Genomic DNA, 18,682 nt, shown 5'->3' on the forward strand with positions numbered 1-18,682 from the left:
GTTGGCTAAATATTTTGTATATATAGGTAAATATTTATGTATAAAAAATTGATATTTACTTATATATTTGCTGGTTTTTGTTTTATTTTGTGGTAATATCTTCAGTTTTTTCTTTGTTTTTGTTGTGTTTTGTTGTTTTGTTTGATGGTGGATATGTAAAAGACAAAAAGTGTATAAAAAACTATTTTGTTTTGATTTAAGGCTGAATTGATGATATTTTGTAAAACTGAGAACAGATAATAATAAAAAAATTAGGAAACAACCAAAAAATATTTGTTGTTAATTATTTTGTAATTTTTTTTTAATAAATATAAATATGTTTGTTAATCATGGTACTATTTTTGTTGTTGCTGTTGTTTGCTTTTTTTTTGTTTTTGGTTTGTATATTATTTAAATTACAACAGTAATTCCTTTTATTTGCTCAATTGTTTTTTTCTTTCTGTTTTAAGGTGTTTACACGGGGAGGGAGGGATTGAGGGGAAAACCAATTGTATTGCTGGATGTTGTTGTAGATTCCTTGTAAAGTATTTTTTTTTTTTTGGTTTTGTAAAATCAATCAAGTTTTTTATTTACTATGTATAAACAATATGTACATGGGAAAATTAAAAAAAAAAAAAAAAATAAAATTGAAGTGCATGCAATTTTCACAATTTATAAACATTTTTTTTATAAATTGAAATCCGAAGATCTGCCTGAGATGTCTGCCTGAAATAAAAATCAGGTGGCAAGGCATGAATTTAGAATAAAAATAAGCAATACTTCGCATACGTTTAGCACAGCCCTTTTGTAAAGAAGTCCCCTATTTTAATTATTGTGGGGGTCTTGGCCACATTTTCTAATCGATTTTGCTTATTTCCTAATTTCAATATTAGTTTTTAATTTAATATGACTTTTTAATATGAGGGTCCTTTATATTAAATTTATATTATAGTCCTCCTGTCGGACAGATTTCGAATTCGATTCGAAAATATGGTCAAGACCCCCAAAATAATTAAAATCAGGGGGTATATTAATAAAAAGGACCTACTTAATAAGAACTCAAAATGTCAACATTTGGCGAAATTAAATGGAAAACATGGCAAAAACGTTCAAAATGCTTGAAATCGGAGTTATCCTTATAAGGCGGCTGTTCCAAAAAGTGGACCGACTCATTTCTGTACCAATAATTCTGGATGTAATCCAAAGATCTCCATCAAATTTTGAAAGCTTTATCCTAAATATTGCGAAATATATCTCAAACTACAGGGGCCTCCTTGTACATGGTCAGAACTTTATAAGGGCCTTAACAATATTTGGCCCAAGAACCGAAATCTCCTTTAGGGGTGCGATCTAAAAACAAGAACAGATTGGCTATTGCAGTGCAGTGAAATTATAAGAAAATGTGCTAAATTCGAAAAAAGTGTTACATTTTCCAAAAAATAAACAGAATTTTTTATTTAAGAAAACTGATGCCATTTTTTGTAGTACCTATTAAGTATTCAAAGTTCTTTTGTTCAGAAACTCCCAATAAAATTTGATTTTGAATAGGTCTTACTTTGACACTTTCTCCATAAAATGAAGGGAAAATGGAGATTTTGACTTAGATTGCGATATGTGTTAAGTAACCTGTGAGAAAGCAAACACATAATTATCACTTGTTGTCCTTAAATTTCGAATGTAATTTTCATAAAAGGTATTGTACCTAGATATATGGTTTACTCTGAGATTTATAGTGAAATTTTGTGTAGAATATTTCTTCTTTTAACACCTTTCAAGTAAAATAAAAATTTACCTCACTTTCAGGCATTAAATCAAAAAAAGTCCGTCAAAAATTGATCAAAAAATTAACAAGGTTTTTTTTATTAAAAAAAAACTTAATGCCATTTTTTATGGAACATATTAAATATACAAATATCTTTTGTTCAAAGACTCCCAATTAAATTTGATTTAGAATAAGCCCTACTTTAGCACTTTCCGCAAAAATTTAAGTATAAAAGGAGATTTTGTCTCGGATTGCGATATGTGTTAAAATAACAGTAAGAAAAGCAAACACATAATTACCACTTGTAGTCCTAAAAAATTGGATGTAATTTTCAAACCAACTATTGTACCTAGATATATGGTTTATTCTGAGATTTATAGTGAAATGCTATGTAGAATATTTCCTCCTTTAACACCTTCTAAGAAAAATTAAATTTTACGTCACTTTCAGGCATTAAATCGAAAAAAATCCAGCGAAAATTTATCAAAAAATTAACATTTTTTGTTTTAATTAAAAATTGATGCCATTTTTTATGGTTTATATTATATATACAAATTTCTTTTCTTCAGAGATATAGATATGATATAGAATAAGTCTTTCTTTGACACTTTATCCAAAAAATTAAGTGCAAAGGGAGATTTGACTAAGAATGCAATAGGTGTTAAAATAACAGTCAAAAAAGCAAACACATAATTATCACTTATAGTCCTTAAATTTCGAATGTAATTTTCATAATAACTATTGTACCTAGATATATCGTTTATCCTGAGATTTATATGGAAATTTTGTGTAGAAAATTGTTCCTATTGACTTCTTTTGCCTAAAGTTAAATTTTATGTTACTTTCAGGCATTCAACCGAAAAAAGTCCGGGGAAAATTGATGAAAAATTAACAAGATTTTTTTTAATTAAAAAAATTGATGCCATTTTTTATGGTAAATATTCAGTATACAAATTTCCTTTGTTCGGAGACTCCCAATGAAATTTGATCTAGAATAATTCTTTCTTGAATATCTCCTCTAAAAAATCAGGCGGACAGGGAGATTTTGACTTGGATTGCGAAACGTGTTTAATTAACAGTGGGAAAAGCAAACACATAATTATCACTTATAGTCCTTAAATTTCGAATGTAATTTTCATAAAAGGTATTATACCTAGATATATGGTTTACTCTGAGATTTATAGTGAAATTTGGTGTAGAATATTTCTTCTTTTAACACCTTTCAAGAAAAATAAAAATTTACCTCACTTTCAGTCATCAAATCGAAAAAGGTCCCGGAAAAATTGATGAAAAAATTAACAAGTTTTTTTTTTATTAAAAAAAACTTGATGCCATTTTTATGGTAAATATTCATTATACAAATTTCTTTTGTTCAGAGACTCCCAATGAAACTTGATGTAGAAAAATTCTCTCTTAACACTTTCTCCAAAAAATAACATTAAGAAAAGCAAACACATAATTTTCGATTTTAGTACATACGTTTTGAATGTAATTTTCATAAAAATATTGTACCTTTATATATGATTTGTTCTGAGAATTAAAGTGAAATTTTGTGTAGAATATTTCTTCTTTTGACACCTTCCAAGTAAAATTAAATTTTATCTCACTTTCAGGCATTCAATGGAAAAAAGTCCGGGAAAAATTGATCAAAAAATTAACAATTTACTTAAATTTGACTCACACATCAATAAGATGAGAGAAGACGGGAGAGATAAGTTTATAAATAACACAGTGGAACACACTCGAGCTTTTTTGAATAAAAACAAAAATATTTTAAAATTAAATGCTGATAAAGGGAATGTTACAGTTGCAATGAATAAAAATGACTACAGACAAAGAATGAATAATATAATAAATGACATTATGATATATCAACGTATAAATAAGGACCCTACAACACATTTAATAAAAAGAAATAATGAACTGGTAGATGAACTGTTTAAAAACAATATAATTTCAGTTTTAGAAAAGAAAAGACTGAAAACAGACGTGGCCACAGCTCCTAGATTATACGGACTTCCTAAAATCCACAAGGAAGATTACCCTTTGCGTCCAATTTGCTCATCAGTCAATTCTCCATCAATTAAACTCTGCAGATATATCGTCAACATTTTGAAAAATGTTTTTGAAAAATGAAAAAATTTAAGGATAAACTACAGAAGGTCACCATCAAAAAAACGGAAAGAATGGTGTCCTTTGATGTTGTTTCCCTGTTTCCTAGCATTCCCGTAGACTTAGGAATTCGTTTAATAGAAGATAGATGGGACGAAATAAAAGAATATACAAATATGACAAAGGTCTTATTTTTCAATATTCTTACTTTCTGCATCAAGGACAACCGCTATTTCAAATTTGACGACAAAGTGTACAAACAAAAGAGAGGACTTCCAATGGGTTCGCCGGCTTCTCCGATTGTAGCCGATTTGGTGATGGAGAAATTACTTGACACCTGTTTGGAAAAACTTACAACAAAACCGACGATTGTGACGAAGTATGTTGACGATCTTTTTGTGATTCTTGAAGCAAGTGCAATACAAGACACATTGACAATGTTAAACAGCTTTAATAACAATATCAAATTTACGATGGAGGAAGAATTACATGGAAGATTACCCTATTTGGATACAATAGTCTGTAGGAACAATGAGAAAATAGAATTTGATTGGTACCAAAAACCGACAGCTTCTGGCAGAATCATTAATTTCTTTTCAAAGCATCCGAAACAAATAATAATTAACACTGCTAAAAATTTTGTACACAGAGTATTGAATATAAGTGACGAAAAATTCCACAGCCGAAACAAAAACAAAATCAGAGAAATATTGACAATGAATAATTTTCCAATGAACATGATCAACAACTTTATTGAATATAGACCCACAAGACCAAAGCAGGAAAAAGAGGAAAAAACATACAAGTCGATGATTTACATACCACACATGTCAGAAAGGTTCTTAAAATCTAACATATACGACAAGAATACATTTGCAATAGCGCAAAAAACGAACAACACTCTAAAAAAGTTTTTCAGCGACACTAAAAGCAAAATAAACACCGAAGACAAACACAACGTAATTTACCAAATTGAATGCGAGGGAAACAACAACGAAAAATGTGGGAAACTGTACGTTGGGACAACAAAAAACAGACTTAAAACGAGAATGTCTGCACACAAATCAAACATCAAATGCAGAAACGAAAATGAGACACAAAAAACAGCTCTTGCTGAGCATTGCAGGAGAAATAACCACACACCAAACTTTGGGAATATTAAAATACTACAAACGGAGAGTAACTACAACAGGAGATTGACTTTAGAAATGTTACATATTAATAACCTACCAACAACAAAGAGAATAAACTATAAGAGCGACACCGACAACGCAGCTTATTGCTACCGCCATCTCACACAGAAAAATAGATCGTGCAATATGTAAAACAACTCAGTGCAATATTTACCACAGACGATGATAGTGAAATTCTATCGTAGGTTTAAGTAAAACTTGACACTTTTATAGATGTTTTACATGTAAGCAATATATTTATTTTCTGTGTATTTTTCTGTTTGTCTTTTATCGTTTTGTTAAATAATTTAATGCTGTGATAACATGAAATATAAAAATCAAAATGTATTTTTGTAGATCTCCCTGAAGATGCAATGTAACCCATTGCGAAATATCGGATTTTAATAAAGGAAAAAAACCCAGACCTAAAGCTCAAAGAAATATTTATTATTATTGCAATTTTTTTTAATAAAAAAAATTGATGCCATTTTTTATAGTTTATATCATATATACAAATTTCTTTTGTTCAGAGACTCCCAATGAAATTCGATCTAGAATTATTCTCTTTTTGACACTTTCTCCAAAAAATGAAGACCAAAGAGAGATTTTGACTTGAATTGCGATACGTGTTAAAATAACAGTCAAAAAAGCAAACACATAATTATAACTTGTAGTCCTTAAATTTCGAAAAAAATTTCATTTCAACTATTGCACCTAGGTATATGATTTGTTCTGAGATTTATAGTGAAATTTTGTGTAGAATATTTCGTCCTTTAACATCTATTGCCTAAAATGAATTTTTATGTTACTTTCAGGCATCGAAAAAAGTGCGGCCAAAAATTGATCAAAAAATTAACATGGTTTTTTTTTATTAAAAAAGTTTATGCCATTTTTTATGGTACGTATTAGGTACACAAATTTATTTTGTTCAGAGACCCCAAATGAAATTTGATGTAGAATAATTCCTACTTTAGCACTTTCCCCAAAAAATTGAGTATAAAGGTAGATTTTGACTCGGATTGCGATACGTGTTAAAATAACAGCCAAAAAAGCAAACACATAATTATCACTTATAGTCCTTAAATTTCGAATATAATTTCATTTCAACTATTGCACCTAGGTATATGGTTTGTTCTGAGATTTATAGTGAAATTTTGTGTAGAATAGTTTGTCCTTTAACATCAATTGCCTTAAATGAATTTTTATGTTACTTTCAGGCATCGTAAAAAGTCCGGGGAAAAATTAATCAAAAAATTAAAGAGGTATTTTTATTTAAAAAAATTATGCCAGTTTTTAAGGTACATATTAGGTATACAAATTTCTTTTGTTCGGAGACTCCCAATGAAATTTGGTGTAGAATAATTCTTTCTTTAATATCTCCTCCAAAAAATCAAGAGGACAGGGAGATTTTGACTTGGATTGCGATACGTGTTAAAATAACAGTCAAAAAAGGCAACACATAATAATCACTTGTAGTACCTAAGTTTCGAATGTCATTTTTATAAAAACTATTGCACCTAGGTATATGGTTTATCCTGAGATTTATATGGAAATTTGGTGTAGAATAGTTCTTCTTTTAACATCAATTGCCTAAAATGAAATTTTATATTACTTTCAGTCATTACATCGGAAAAAGTCCCGGGGAAAATTGATCAAGAAATAAGGGAATGTTTTTTGTTTGAAAACATTGTTGCAATTATTTTTTTGATATAAAATTGAGATAGGGATTTCTTTTCTTTGATGACTTATAGTAAAATCTGATGGAGAATATTTCTGTCTCTGACGTCATTCTTCCAGAATGATGCTTTGTTGTAGATTTTGGCACAAATTCACACAAAATACGGATTTAACCCTAAAATGAGCTGTTGATATAAATGAAATCCTGGAGTTTAGGTAAGATTTAGACCCTTGAGGTCTCCCAGGACCTATAGTAGTATTTTATGACAAATCAAAAATTTACAAAAAAAAAACACCTTTGTTGGCTCGCTTGAGGGTTAAAATGTTTGACCAAAATATTAGTTGAATTTTGATGTAGAATATTGTCGAAGAGACTCTATATGATTTATTTTCTTTGGTGACTTATAGTAAAATTTGATGAATAATGTTTTTGTATCTGACGTCATCCTTTTAAATTAATGGTTTGTTGGAGATTTTTGCACAAATTCACACAAAGTACGAGTTTAACCCTAAAATGTGTTTTTAATATATACTTGAAATCCTGGAGTTGAGGTAAGATTTAGACTCTTGACATCATCTAGGACCCGTAGTAGAATTCTATTTCAAATAATTTTGTAGACAATTTTGATTTGCTACGTTCCCGTTTAAAGGGAGTTTTTAAACATATTTTGAAAAATTGACCAAAGAGACCCCTTTTTTGGCTTGTTTGAGGGTTAAAATATTAAAGCAAAATATTTCTTGTATTTTTATCTGCAATATTGCCGTTGAGACTATATAGATAAAATGAACGGATTCCGTGGATTCTAAATTCAAAAATTGCAAAAAGGTGGAGAGGGGGGAAGTTGCAATTATTATTATTGTTATTTTATTTTATTAATTTTTTTTTGATATCCATTTGAAATAGAGTTTTTCTCTCTTTGGTTACTTATAGTAAAATTTGATGGAGAATATTTTTGTTTTCGGCGTCATCCTTCTAGAATGATGCTTTGTTGGAGATTTTTGCACAAATTCACACAAAGTACGGCTTTAACCCTAAAATGTGTTTTTAATATATATGAAATCCTGGAGTTTAGGTAAGATTTAGACTCTTGACATCTTCTAAGACCTATAGTAGAATTTTATGACAAATAATTTTGTAGACAATTTTGATTTGCTACGTTCCCGTTTAAGGGGAGTTTTTAACCATATATTGGAAAAATGGACCAAACAGACCCCTTTGTTGGATTGCTTGAGGGTTAAAATGTTCTGAAAAAATATTCCTCGTATTTTTATCTGTAATATTGCCATTGAGACTATATACGTAAAATAGGTGGACTACGAGGAATCTCAATTCAAAAATATTCAAAAAAATGGAAGAGAGGGCAAGTTGCAATTATTATTTATTTATTTATTTATTTTTATATGCATTTGAAATAGAGTTTTCCTCTCTTTGGTGACTTATAGTAAGATTTTAAGAATGAAGAATATTTTTGTCTCTGACGTCATCCTCGTAAAATGATGCTTTGTTATAAATATTTGCACAAACTCACACACAGTATGGTTTTAACCCTAAAATGTGTTTTTAATATAAATGAGATCCTGGAGTTTACGTAAGATTTGGACTTTTGACATCTTTTAGGACCTATAGTAGAATTTTATAACAAATAATTTCGTAGAATAATTTGACTTGCTAAGTTCCCGTTTAAAGGGAGTTTTTAACCATATTTTGAAAAAATGCACCAAAGAGAACCCTTTTTTGGCTTGTTTGAGGGTTAAAATATTCAAGCAAAATATTCCTTGTATTTTTATCTGCAATATTGCCATTGAGGCTATATACCTAAAATGCATGGATTCCAAGGAATCTTAATTCGAACATTTTCAAAAGGGTGGAAGAGGGGGAACATGCAATTATTTGTTTTATATGCATTTGAAATAGAGATTTCTTTTCCTTGTTGACTTATAGTAAAATTTGATGGAGAATATTCTCGTCTCTGACGTCATCCTTGTAAAATGATGCTTTGTTGTAGATTTTTGCATAATCTCACACAAAGTGCGGTTTTAACCCTAAAATGTGTTTTTGATATATATGTGATCCTGGAGTTTACCTAAGATTTGGACTCTTAAGGTCTTCTAGGACCTATAGTAGATTTTTATGACAAATAATTTTGTAAAGCATTTTGACTTGTTACATTCCCGTTTCAAGGGAATTTTTAACCATATTTTGGAAAAATGACCACAAAGACCCATTATTTAGCCCACTTGAGGGTTAAAATTTTCGGGAAATATATTCCTCGAATTATTATTTGCAATTCTGCCGTTGAGACTATATACCTAAAATGCACGGATTCCGAGGAATCTTAATCTGAAAATTTCCAAAAGTGTGGAATAGAGGGGAACTTGCCCCCACCACTTAGGTTACTTTGCAATAAAAATGACCATACATGTGCCTTGTTTTTAGCTCTTGTTTAAGAATATCCTGGATTTTCTCCGTAATCATTGAAAAAATTAAAATAATTATTTATTTTCCTTATAAATTGTGAAAATTTCATGCGTAAAATTAATTATTTTATTAAATAAAATTTATTATTACACAAAAATATAGAGAAAATTTAAAAATGAAAAAAAATTTTAGTAAAAATTATTATTTAAAAAAATTGTTTTTTTTTTTTAACTATTGTTTGTTTTCTTTTGGTTTGGTTTTGCTATTTTATTTCCTTGCTATAGAGTGTATATTGTTGTTGTTATTGGTTTTATTTTCATATTTTTCTGCTTATGGTTCGCTTGTTATTGGTTTATTATTTTCATGTATTTTTTTTATTATATTTTCATATAATCCCTGTCAATTGATATTGTTTTTTAAAAACAAAAATATAACAAATTCACTGTGTTTTTTTATTTATTTAGTTATTGATTTTTTCTTGTTTAACTATTTTTCGTATTGTTTGGTTGGTTGGTTGTTGTAGGTATGTATGTAGTAGTATATGCTTATGTGTTTCGTTTTGCTCTGTTTTTTTTTTTTTCAATTGTTTTCCAGTTTATTTCTCACTTATTTATCAGTTTTATTTTGCTTTGGTTTACAGATGGAAATGGAGCGAGATAGCCGGATCCGGTCATTTTACGAGGCAATTGAATTATGTAGGTCGTAAAAATGATCGCGGAACCCGTTCAATCATTTAATAATTCTTTATAAACATTCATTTAAATTATTTATATTTTTTTTTCTTGGGAATATATATAAAAAAAAATTTAAATTATAGTATTGTGTTGTTGTAGTTCTTGTTTTACGTATACAATTTTTCAATGCTATAAATTATTTCAGTTTTTCGTTAATTTACCATTTATGAATTAAGTAGATTATTTATAGTTGGATATAATTATGTATGTATATATTTGTTGTATATATATAAGACAAAAAAATTATTATAATCTTAAACTAAAAAATTCAGTTTAGTTGCTTTGATGTGGTGTCTCATTCTTCTCCATCTTCTGATGCTGATGCAAAAATTCCAGTTTTCCTTAAACAAAAAACTAAGAAAAATCCTTACTATACTTTTAGGGGCTTTTTAGATTTTTATTTTTCACTGCATACTTTTTGGTGGTGTTTCATTATTTCATTTTCATATTTTTTTTCTCTTGTATGGTTGCCTTTAATTTTACTATTTTTTTTGTTAGTTTGGTTATATCTCTTATTTTTTGGATTCTTCTTTTTTAGCTATCTTTATTTTTGTTTGTTTGGTTGCTTGTTTTATTTAACTATTTATGTGTGTGTAGGTGTTTGTTTTTCTCTTTTCCTTACATAATTATTTTCATTTTTTCCTTATGTTGGGGTTTTGCGGTTTTATTTTGATTGTAAATATTTCTATATTTTATTTTTTATAAACAATTACAAAATATTGATTTGTTTTGCAAAAAAAATTAAAATTAGTAAACAAACAATTCAATACTATTTCAACAAAACGCAAAAATGTTTAAAATATTCTTGGTTATTTCATTTTTTTTTTTTTTTGAAAAAATATTGAGTTTCTATTGTAAGTTGCTTGGCTATTTTTTTGTTTTGTTTTGTTATTGGTCACATTGTTGGTCCGTTTTTTACCAAAATTCCAATACCCCAAAGAATATATATAAAACTTTTTAATCTTTTGGGAGTTCAAAATCTACTCTTTTTCAAATCATAAAATTATTCTAGAATTAGGAACAACCAATTTCTTTAACATAAATAGTAAAGAGATTTATGGAAAATAACATAATAATAAGTAATAAAAAATATATAATAATAATAATAATAATAATAATAATAATAATAATAATAATAATAATATAATAATAATAATAATAATATATAATAATAATAATAATAATAATAATAAATAATAATAATAATAATAATAGTAAAAATAATAATAATAATAATAATAATAATGATAATAATAATAATAATAATAATAATAATAATATAATAATAATAATAATAATAATAATAATAATAATATAATAATAATAATAATAATATAATAATAATAATAATAATAATAATATAATATAATAATAATCATAATCATAATAATAATAATAATAATAATAATAATAATAATAATAATAATAATAATAATAATAATAATAATAATAATAATAATAATAATAATAATAATAATAATAATAATAATAATAATAAAAAAAAAAAAAAATAATAATAATAATAATAATAAAAATAATAATAATAATAATAATAATAATATAATAATAATAATAATAATATAATAATAATAATAATAATAATAATAATAATAATAATAATAATAATAATAATAATAATAATAATAATAATAATAATAATAATAATAAAATAAAATAATAATAATAATTATAATAATTATAATAATAATAATAATAATAATAATAATAATAATAATAATAATAATAATAATAATAATAATAATAAATAAAAATTTTTTATGAAATAAATAAAAAATAAATTAATAAAAATATGTCAAAATAAATAAAAATAAATTACATATAATACAGGGTGAGATGAAAGAAGTTAAAAAGCAGTAAGTATGGCCGGGCCGAACTGTGAATAGCCTTCACCATTTGTGACAAATTTGGAAATTAAAAAAAATCCGTTAAAAATTCTGTTAAAATCTTAAAAATACCGAATATAGCCGTTATATTGGGGTCTATACGACGTGGACCCACATAGGCTTTGTTTATCGGAGCTATACGAAGACCTGGACATGCATAGACAATTTTCTGTCATAGGCTACAGCATCCATTACGAACTTCATATACCAAATTTGAAACAATTTCGGTGCGTATTGTACCCCAAATCGTCAAAAAACTAAATGTAGGGAGGTACTAATATATATGGGGCCTATACGAAGACCAGGACCTGCATACACAATATTCTGTCACAGACTGTAGTATCCATTACGAACTACAAATATTAAATTTGAACCAATTCCGGTAAATAATGTCGCTAAAATCATCCAAATACCGAATGTAGGGAGGTACTTATATATGGGGCCTATACGAAGACCTGGACCTGCACAGACAATTTTCTGTCATAGGCTGAAGTATCCATTACGAACTTCAAATTCCAAATTTGAAACAATTCCGGTGAAAAATGTCGCCAAAATCCTTAAAATAACGAATATCGGGAGGTACTGATATACGGGTCCTATATGAAAACGTGGACCTGCACAGACAATTTTCTGTCATAGGCTGTAGTATCCATTACGGACTACAAATATTAAATTTGAACCAATTCCGGTAAATAATGTCGCTAAAATCATCAAAATACCGAATATCGGGAGGTACGGTGATATGGGGCTTATACGAAGGCCTCAACCTGCACAGACAATTTTCTGTCTTAAGCTCTAGTCTCCATTACGAGCTTCAAACACCAAATTAAATAAATAAAAATAAATATATAAACAATTTATTTTTATTTGAAAAATCAAATAAAAACTTTAAAGAAATAATAAATTAGTTTTATTTTTAAAAATAAAAAAATCATAAATAAATAAAAAAATATTTAATAAGTATGTAACTAAGTAATAATTTATAAAATATTTTTGTTACATAAAAATATGTTAAGAAATAATAAATTATATTCACTTTTTTTAGAAACATCGAGGTAGAAGAGCGATATTCATCCGTATTCTGTTTTCGTTTCTTTTCTTTTTTTTCATATAACACTTTTATTATTTTTATTTTATTTTTTTTTCTTGTTTCCTTATTATTTTCATTTAATTTACTGTTTATTGTTTTAAGGTAATTGTTGCTATTTCAATATAAATATAATAATATAAATATACAATTGTTTTGTAAAGCCTATTTAACTATTTATATGATTTCATGATTTTATGTAGGTATATATCATACATTGTGTTATAAACTGCTATATTTATTAAAACAAAATTAAAAAAATACTGGTTTTATTTCTGATTTGGGGGGCTTTGTTTGTAGGCGCTTTGTGTTAAGAAATTAAGTACAAAATACAACTCAAAATATTGTTTATTTGTTTTTTTTTTTCATTGGATAGTATAAATATTGTTTATTTTATTTATATTATTTTTATTTTTTGTTTTTTATTATTTTTATTTGTTATAACCCCTGGATTATAACAACATTTAAGGAACCTTATTTTGATTATAGACAAATTAAATGTTTTTTTTTAATTAACAAAATTGAAATTAAATTTTAAAATAAATTTTTAATAAATTTTTAAATTAACTTAAAAACTTTAAATTATTTAAAAATTTAATTAAAAAATGAAAAAAAAATTAAATTTATTTTTAAACTAACTTAAAACTGAATAATAAAATAATTACAAACATAATTATTGAATTAATTTCAATTAAAAGCTTTAAATTATTTTAAAAAATTAGTTTTAAATAAATTTTTAAAATTATTTTGAAATTAAGTTTTAAGTTATTTTTTATTAATATTTGGCTTAATTTTCAAATAAGTTTTTAAAAGTTTTTAAATGTCTAGATTAATTTTTAAAATTAAATAAACTTTTAAATTAATCTTTAAAAAATAATTTTTTAACTCTTAATTTTTTAATAGTCAAAGTAATTTGAACAGTAATTTTGAAATTAATATTTAAATTGGTTTTAATTTGAAATTAATTTTTTAATTAATTTGATCAATGTTTAAATAAATATTTATTTAGTTTAAAGGCTATTTAAAATTAATTTTCAAATAAATTTTGAAACTAATTTTAAAATTAATTCTGATTAAATTTAAAACCGAATTTGTAAAATAATTCTTTAAATTATTTTCGTATATATTTTGAAATTAAATTGTAAATATTTCTATTAATTATTTTTTCAATTATAAATTTCTAAATTAATTTTTAAAGTAAAAGTCAATTTAAAATTAAAATCAATCAATGAAATCAATTGTAAAATTATTTTTAAATTAATTCCAAAATTAATAATTAAGTTATTAATTAAATAAATTATAAATCAAGTGCAAAATTATTTAAAGTTTTAATTAATTTTGAATTTATTACATTAATATTTAAATTAATTTATTTTTAATTAAATAAAACTGTTAAATTGGAATTTTTAAAATAATTTTAAATACATGCATTGTATAATTGACAAATTAAATTCGATATTAATTTTCAAATTAATTATAACATTAATTTTCAAATTAATTATCACATTAATTTTCAAATTAATTTTTACTTTTATATCAAAATAAATTTGTTAATTAGTATTGAAGATATTATGAAATAGTTTTAAAATTAATTTCTTAATTAATTTTACAATTTGAATTTAATTCAAATTAATTTTAAAATGGTTTTTTAAATAAATTTTGAAAATTTTAATTATTGTAAATTCCCTTTTTTAAATAAAATCTTAATTAAGCCCTTAATTAAAAAAATAAATTTTTAAAATTAATTCAAAGATTATTAATTTCCAAATTTCATTTTTGAGTTTTAATTTATTAATTTTAAAAATTTAATTTTAGAAATACCATTTAATTAGAAACTCGAAAATTAACATAAAATTAAATAATAAATTAATTTAAATGCAGTAATTGAAACATTAACCTAAAATTAATTTTCATATTAATTGTATATTGATTGAAAAAATTATTTCTTGTAAATTTGTGTTGAAACTATTATTAAAATTGTTTTAAAATTCATTTCCTTATTAATTTAAAATATTTTTTTTAACAAATTTTTACAACGTAGATTAGTTTAAAAATTGATTGATTCGTTATTTTTTAAATAAATTTTTAAAATTGTAATTTTTGCAAATTCCCTTTTTTTTTAAATAAACTCTTAATTAAAAAATTAAATTTGAAACTTATTTAAAAGATTATTAATTTCCAAATTTAATTTTTTAATTCTAAAAATTTAATTTTAGAAATACCATTTAATTAGAAACTCGAAAATTAATAAAAAAATTAAATTAAAAATTAATTTAAATGCAGTAATTGAAATATTAACCTTAAATTAATTTTCATATTAATTGCATATTGATTGAAAAAACAATAATTCAATACAAATTTAAATTTATAATAAATTAATTTGAAGTAAATTTAATAATTAATTAAGAAATTAATGTTATATCTATTATAACAAATAATATGATAATTAATATCTAACAATTTTTAAATAGATTTCAAACTAATTTTGAAATTAATTTCAAATTTAATTGTTAAAATAATTTATTAATTTTAGAATTTATTTTCAATTCATTTTACAATTAACTTCGAACATAATCTCTAAGTAAGTACCTAAAACAGATTTAATTAATTTTTAAAATAATTTTTTAAATAGTTTTGAAACTAATTTTTAAATTAATTTTTAAAAAAGTTTTGAAATTATTTTTCGAATTAGTTTTGTAAAAAAATTAAAATTAAATTGATATTAATCTATAAACTTTAAATTAAATTGTAAATTAATTATTAAAATAATTGAAAAAAAAAATAATTAAATACAAATTTAAATTTATAATAAATTAATTTGAAGTAAATTTAATAATTAATAAAGAAATTAATTTTATATCTATTAGAACAAATAATATGAAAATTAATATCTAACAATTTTTAAATAGATTTCGAACTAATTTTGAAATTAATTTCAAATTTAATTGTTAAAATAATTTATTAATTTTAGAATTTATTTTATATTCATAATAAATTATAATAAATTAATTTGAAGTAAATTTAATAATTAATTAAGAAACTAATTTTAAATCTATTATAACAAATAATATGAAAATTAATATCTAACAATTTTTAAATATATTTCAAACTAATTTTGAAATAAATTTCAAATTTAATTGTTAAAATAATTTATTAATTTTAGAATTTATTTTTAATTAATTTTAAAATTAACTTCGAAGATAATTTCTAAATTAGTACCTAAAATAGATTTAATTAATTTTTAAAATAATTTTTGAAACTAATTTTTAAATTAAAGCTTTAAAAAAGTTTTGAAATTATTTTTTGAATTAGTTTTGTAAAAAAATTAAAATTAAATTGATATTAATCTATAAGCTTTAAATTAAATTTTAACTAAATTTCAATTAATTATTAAAACGGTTTGAAATTAATTTGTAAATTTTAACAAAAATTTATTTTGGAATATTTTGCTTGTGATAAAATCGAATTTATTAAAGAGTTTTTTGTTTAATTAAATTGTAAACAATTTTAAAATTAATTTATAAATTATAACCAAAAATCATCGATATTTTGAACTCCTTGTGGATTATTTTTCTTGTGATGGGCTCTCTGGAATTTTGATAAAATTTGATGAGTTCAGACACTTTGAGGTTTTTTGTATTGTTTTATGGTTTTGCAATTATGGTCTATGGTTCTATTTCTATTGTTTTGTTATTTTTTTTTTGTAGATTTCACTTAAGGTATATTGAGGCTATTGTTGTTACTATTGATTTGTTGTTGTTGTTTGTGGAGGTGATGGTGGTATTGAGTTTTTTTTTTTTTCAAAATAAAATTATTTCAAATGGAATGAGCTGAAAAGTTCGAAAACTTGATTTAAACTTCATTGGAATGGAATGGAATAAAGAGCATAATTTTGTAGAATATTTTAAATTTAAAACTTTTCAGCTCATGTGGTCATAAATATTTTCCTTAAAAAATTAATATATAACAACTGTAAAAAATACATATTTTTTGATGAGGTTTTACAATCTTCATAATTTTTTGTTATCATTCATTTACATGGCTATAGGTTTCAAGATTATTTGACTATTTTTTTTCCTTCTTGGGAGATTCTGGGGGGATGGTGTAGTTTGTCTTCTCTTTTTAAGGTTGTAAATTACTTGGCCTGTTTTCTTTGTTATTTTTTTTTTCTTGGTTTTAATCATACAACACTTATAAGTTAATTATGATGTTGCTGGTATCCGGTAATAATAATAATAAATAGTATTTTTTATATATATTTTTCAATATTTTCCTTCATATGTAGTTTTGTAGAAGAGACAATGTGTGTGTATGAGTGTGTGTGTGTGGTAGTATAGTATTTTTTTTTTATTATATATAATACACATAATTAAACACAATCAAATTATTTTTTCTTTTTCAGGTTGATATGAATTATAAAAAAAATATATTGGGTTTTTTTGATTATTAAAATTTAATACTGGTTTTTTAAGTTTGCTTTCTTTTGCACATACTTAAAAATAATAATTTAAAAAAATCTATATTCATTTCTTTATTTTTATTTTCTTGGCTTAATGGCTATTGCTTGTTAATATAATTTTTTATTGTTTTTTATTTTGTTTTTCTTTTGTTTAAATAAAATTTAACTTAATTTGCCTTGGTTTTCTGTTTTACATGTTTTTTCCTTTTTTTTATTGTTAATAATTTTATTTTATTTCTTTAATAGACTTAAAAACTATTATCACTATTGCAGAAAGCGGCTATTTCTTCTTGTTCGGTTTGAATTGTTTTTCATGTTGTTGTTGTTGATTTGCTTGTTGGTTTATTAATTCTCCATATTTGTTTTATTTAGTTTTATTGTAGTTGTTGTTGTTTTTAGGCAAATTGAATTTGAATTTGGTTTTTGTGTGTGTTTTGTTTTTTTTTTTTTTTTGGAGCCGAAATACAGTGATTTTGTTGCATGAATTTTTCTTTCATTTTTCTTGTTGTTGTTGTTGTTGTTAACATAAAATTGAAAAATAACCGAAATTTGTAATTTTTTTTCTTTTTGATTAAAGATATTCTAAACACTAAATATGATGTATATTTTTATGATTTTTTTATAAATTTTTATTTAAATTTTTTTTCTTTAATATTTTGTTTTAAAAGAAGAAAGGATTTTTTTTTTTGGTTTCTTTAATTTGTCATTAGTTTGGTTTGATTTTTTTAAGATAATTAATGATTATGAAAAGGGAGTCGCTAAAATAATTTCAAAACACATCATTAAAATCCTTAAATATTGATTTTTTTTTAGTATTGCAAAATAAAAAATATTTGAAATTTTTTTCGTTAAAATAATTTCAAACCCATCATTAAAATCCTCAAACATTGATTTTTTTAGTATTTCAAAAATAAAAATTCCGTAGTAAATAAATTACTAAAATATTATATTGTGAAAAAAAGAAAAAAATATTTGAAAAAAAAAGAAAAAAATATTTGAAAAAAAAGAAAAAATTCCACAAGTTTTACAAAAAGTAACCGGTATGCGTTTTGTAAAAAGTAGACAAAATCGTAAGATGATCATAAAAAATAAACAATGTAATAAAAACTTGTTACCCCGAAAATTCCTGAAATTGATGATTTTTTTTGAAAAAGTAACCGATAACCGGTTTCGAAAATATTATAATAAAACATTTTGTTTAAATGTATAGATTTTCAATATTACATACTGAAATAATTAAAAAAAAAAATATTTGAAAAAAATATTAGTTCAAACTTCCATAATTTTTATAAGAAGTAACCGGTATTGGTTTTATAAAAAGCAGACAAAATCGTAAGATGGGCGTAAAAAATCACTGTAAGCAATTTAATTAAAACT

The 18,682-nt window shown here is 23.7% G+C and overlaps 1 protein-coding gene across 1 annotated transcript; it reads left to right on the top strand.

Annotated features, from left to right (window-relative positions):
• Positions 1-3,533: 3,533 nt before the first annotated feature.
• On the top strand, positions 3,534-5,474 carry LOC131806347 (uncharacterized). Its single transcript, XM_059130362.1, has 2 exons — positions 3,534-5,270; positions 5,383-5,474. The coding sequence occupies exon 1, from the start codon at positions 3,874-3,876 to the stop codon at positions 5,176-5,178; it is 1,305 nt and encodes a 434-aa protein (XP_058986345.1). The 5' UTR covers positions 3,534-3,873; the 3' UTR covers positions 5,179-5,270; positions 5,383-5,474.
• Positions 5,475-18,682: the final 13,208 nt, after the last annotated feature.

Source organism: Musca domestica, unplaced genomic scaffold (genome assembly GCF_030504385.1).
Source record: "Musca domestica strain aabys unplaced genomic scaffold, Musca_domestica.polishedcontigs.V.1.1 73, whole genome shotgun sequence".
In the NCBI taxonomy this organism is placed as follows: Eukaryota; Metazoa; Arthropoda; class Insecta; order Diptera; family Muscidae; genus Musca; species Musca domestica.

What these genes read in the sequence shown, in the direction of transcription:
- LOC131806347 (XM_059130362.1), top strand. Translation starts at nt 3,874, where the DNA reads ATGAAAAAATTTAAGGATAAACTACAGAAGGTCACCATCAAAAAAACG.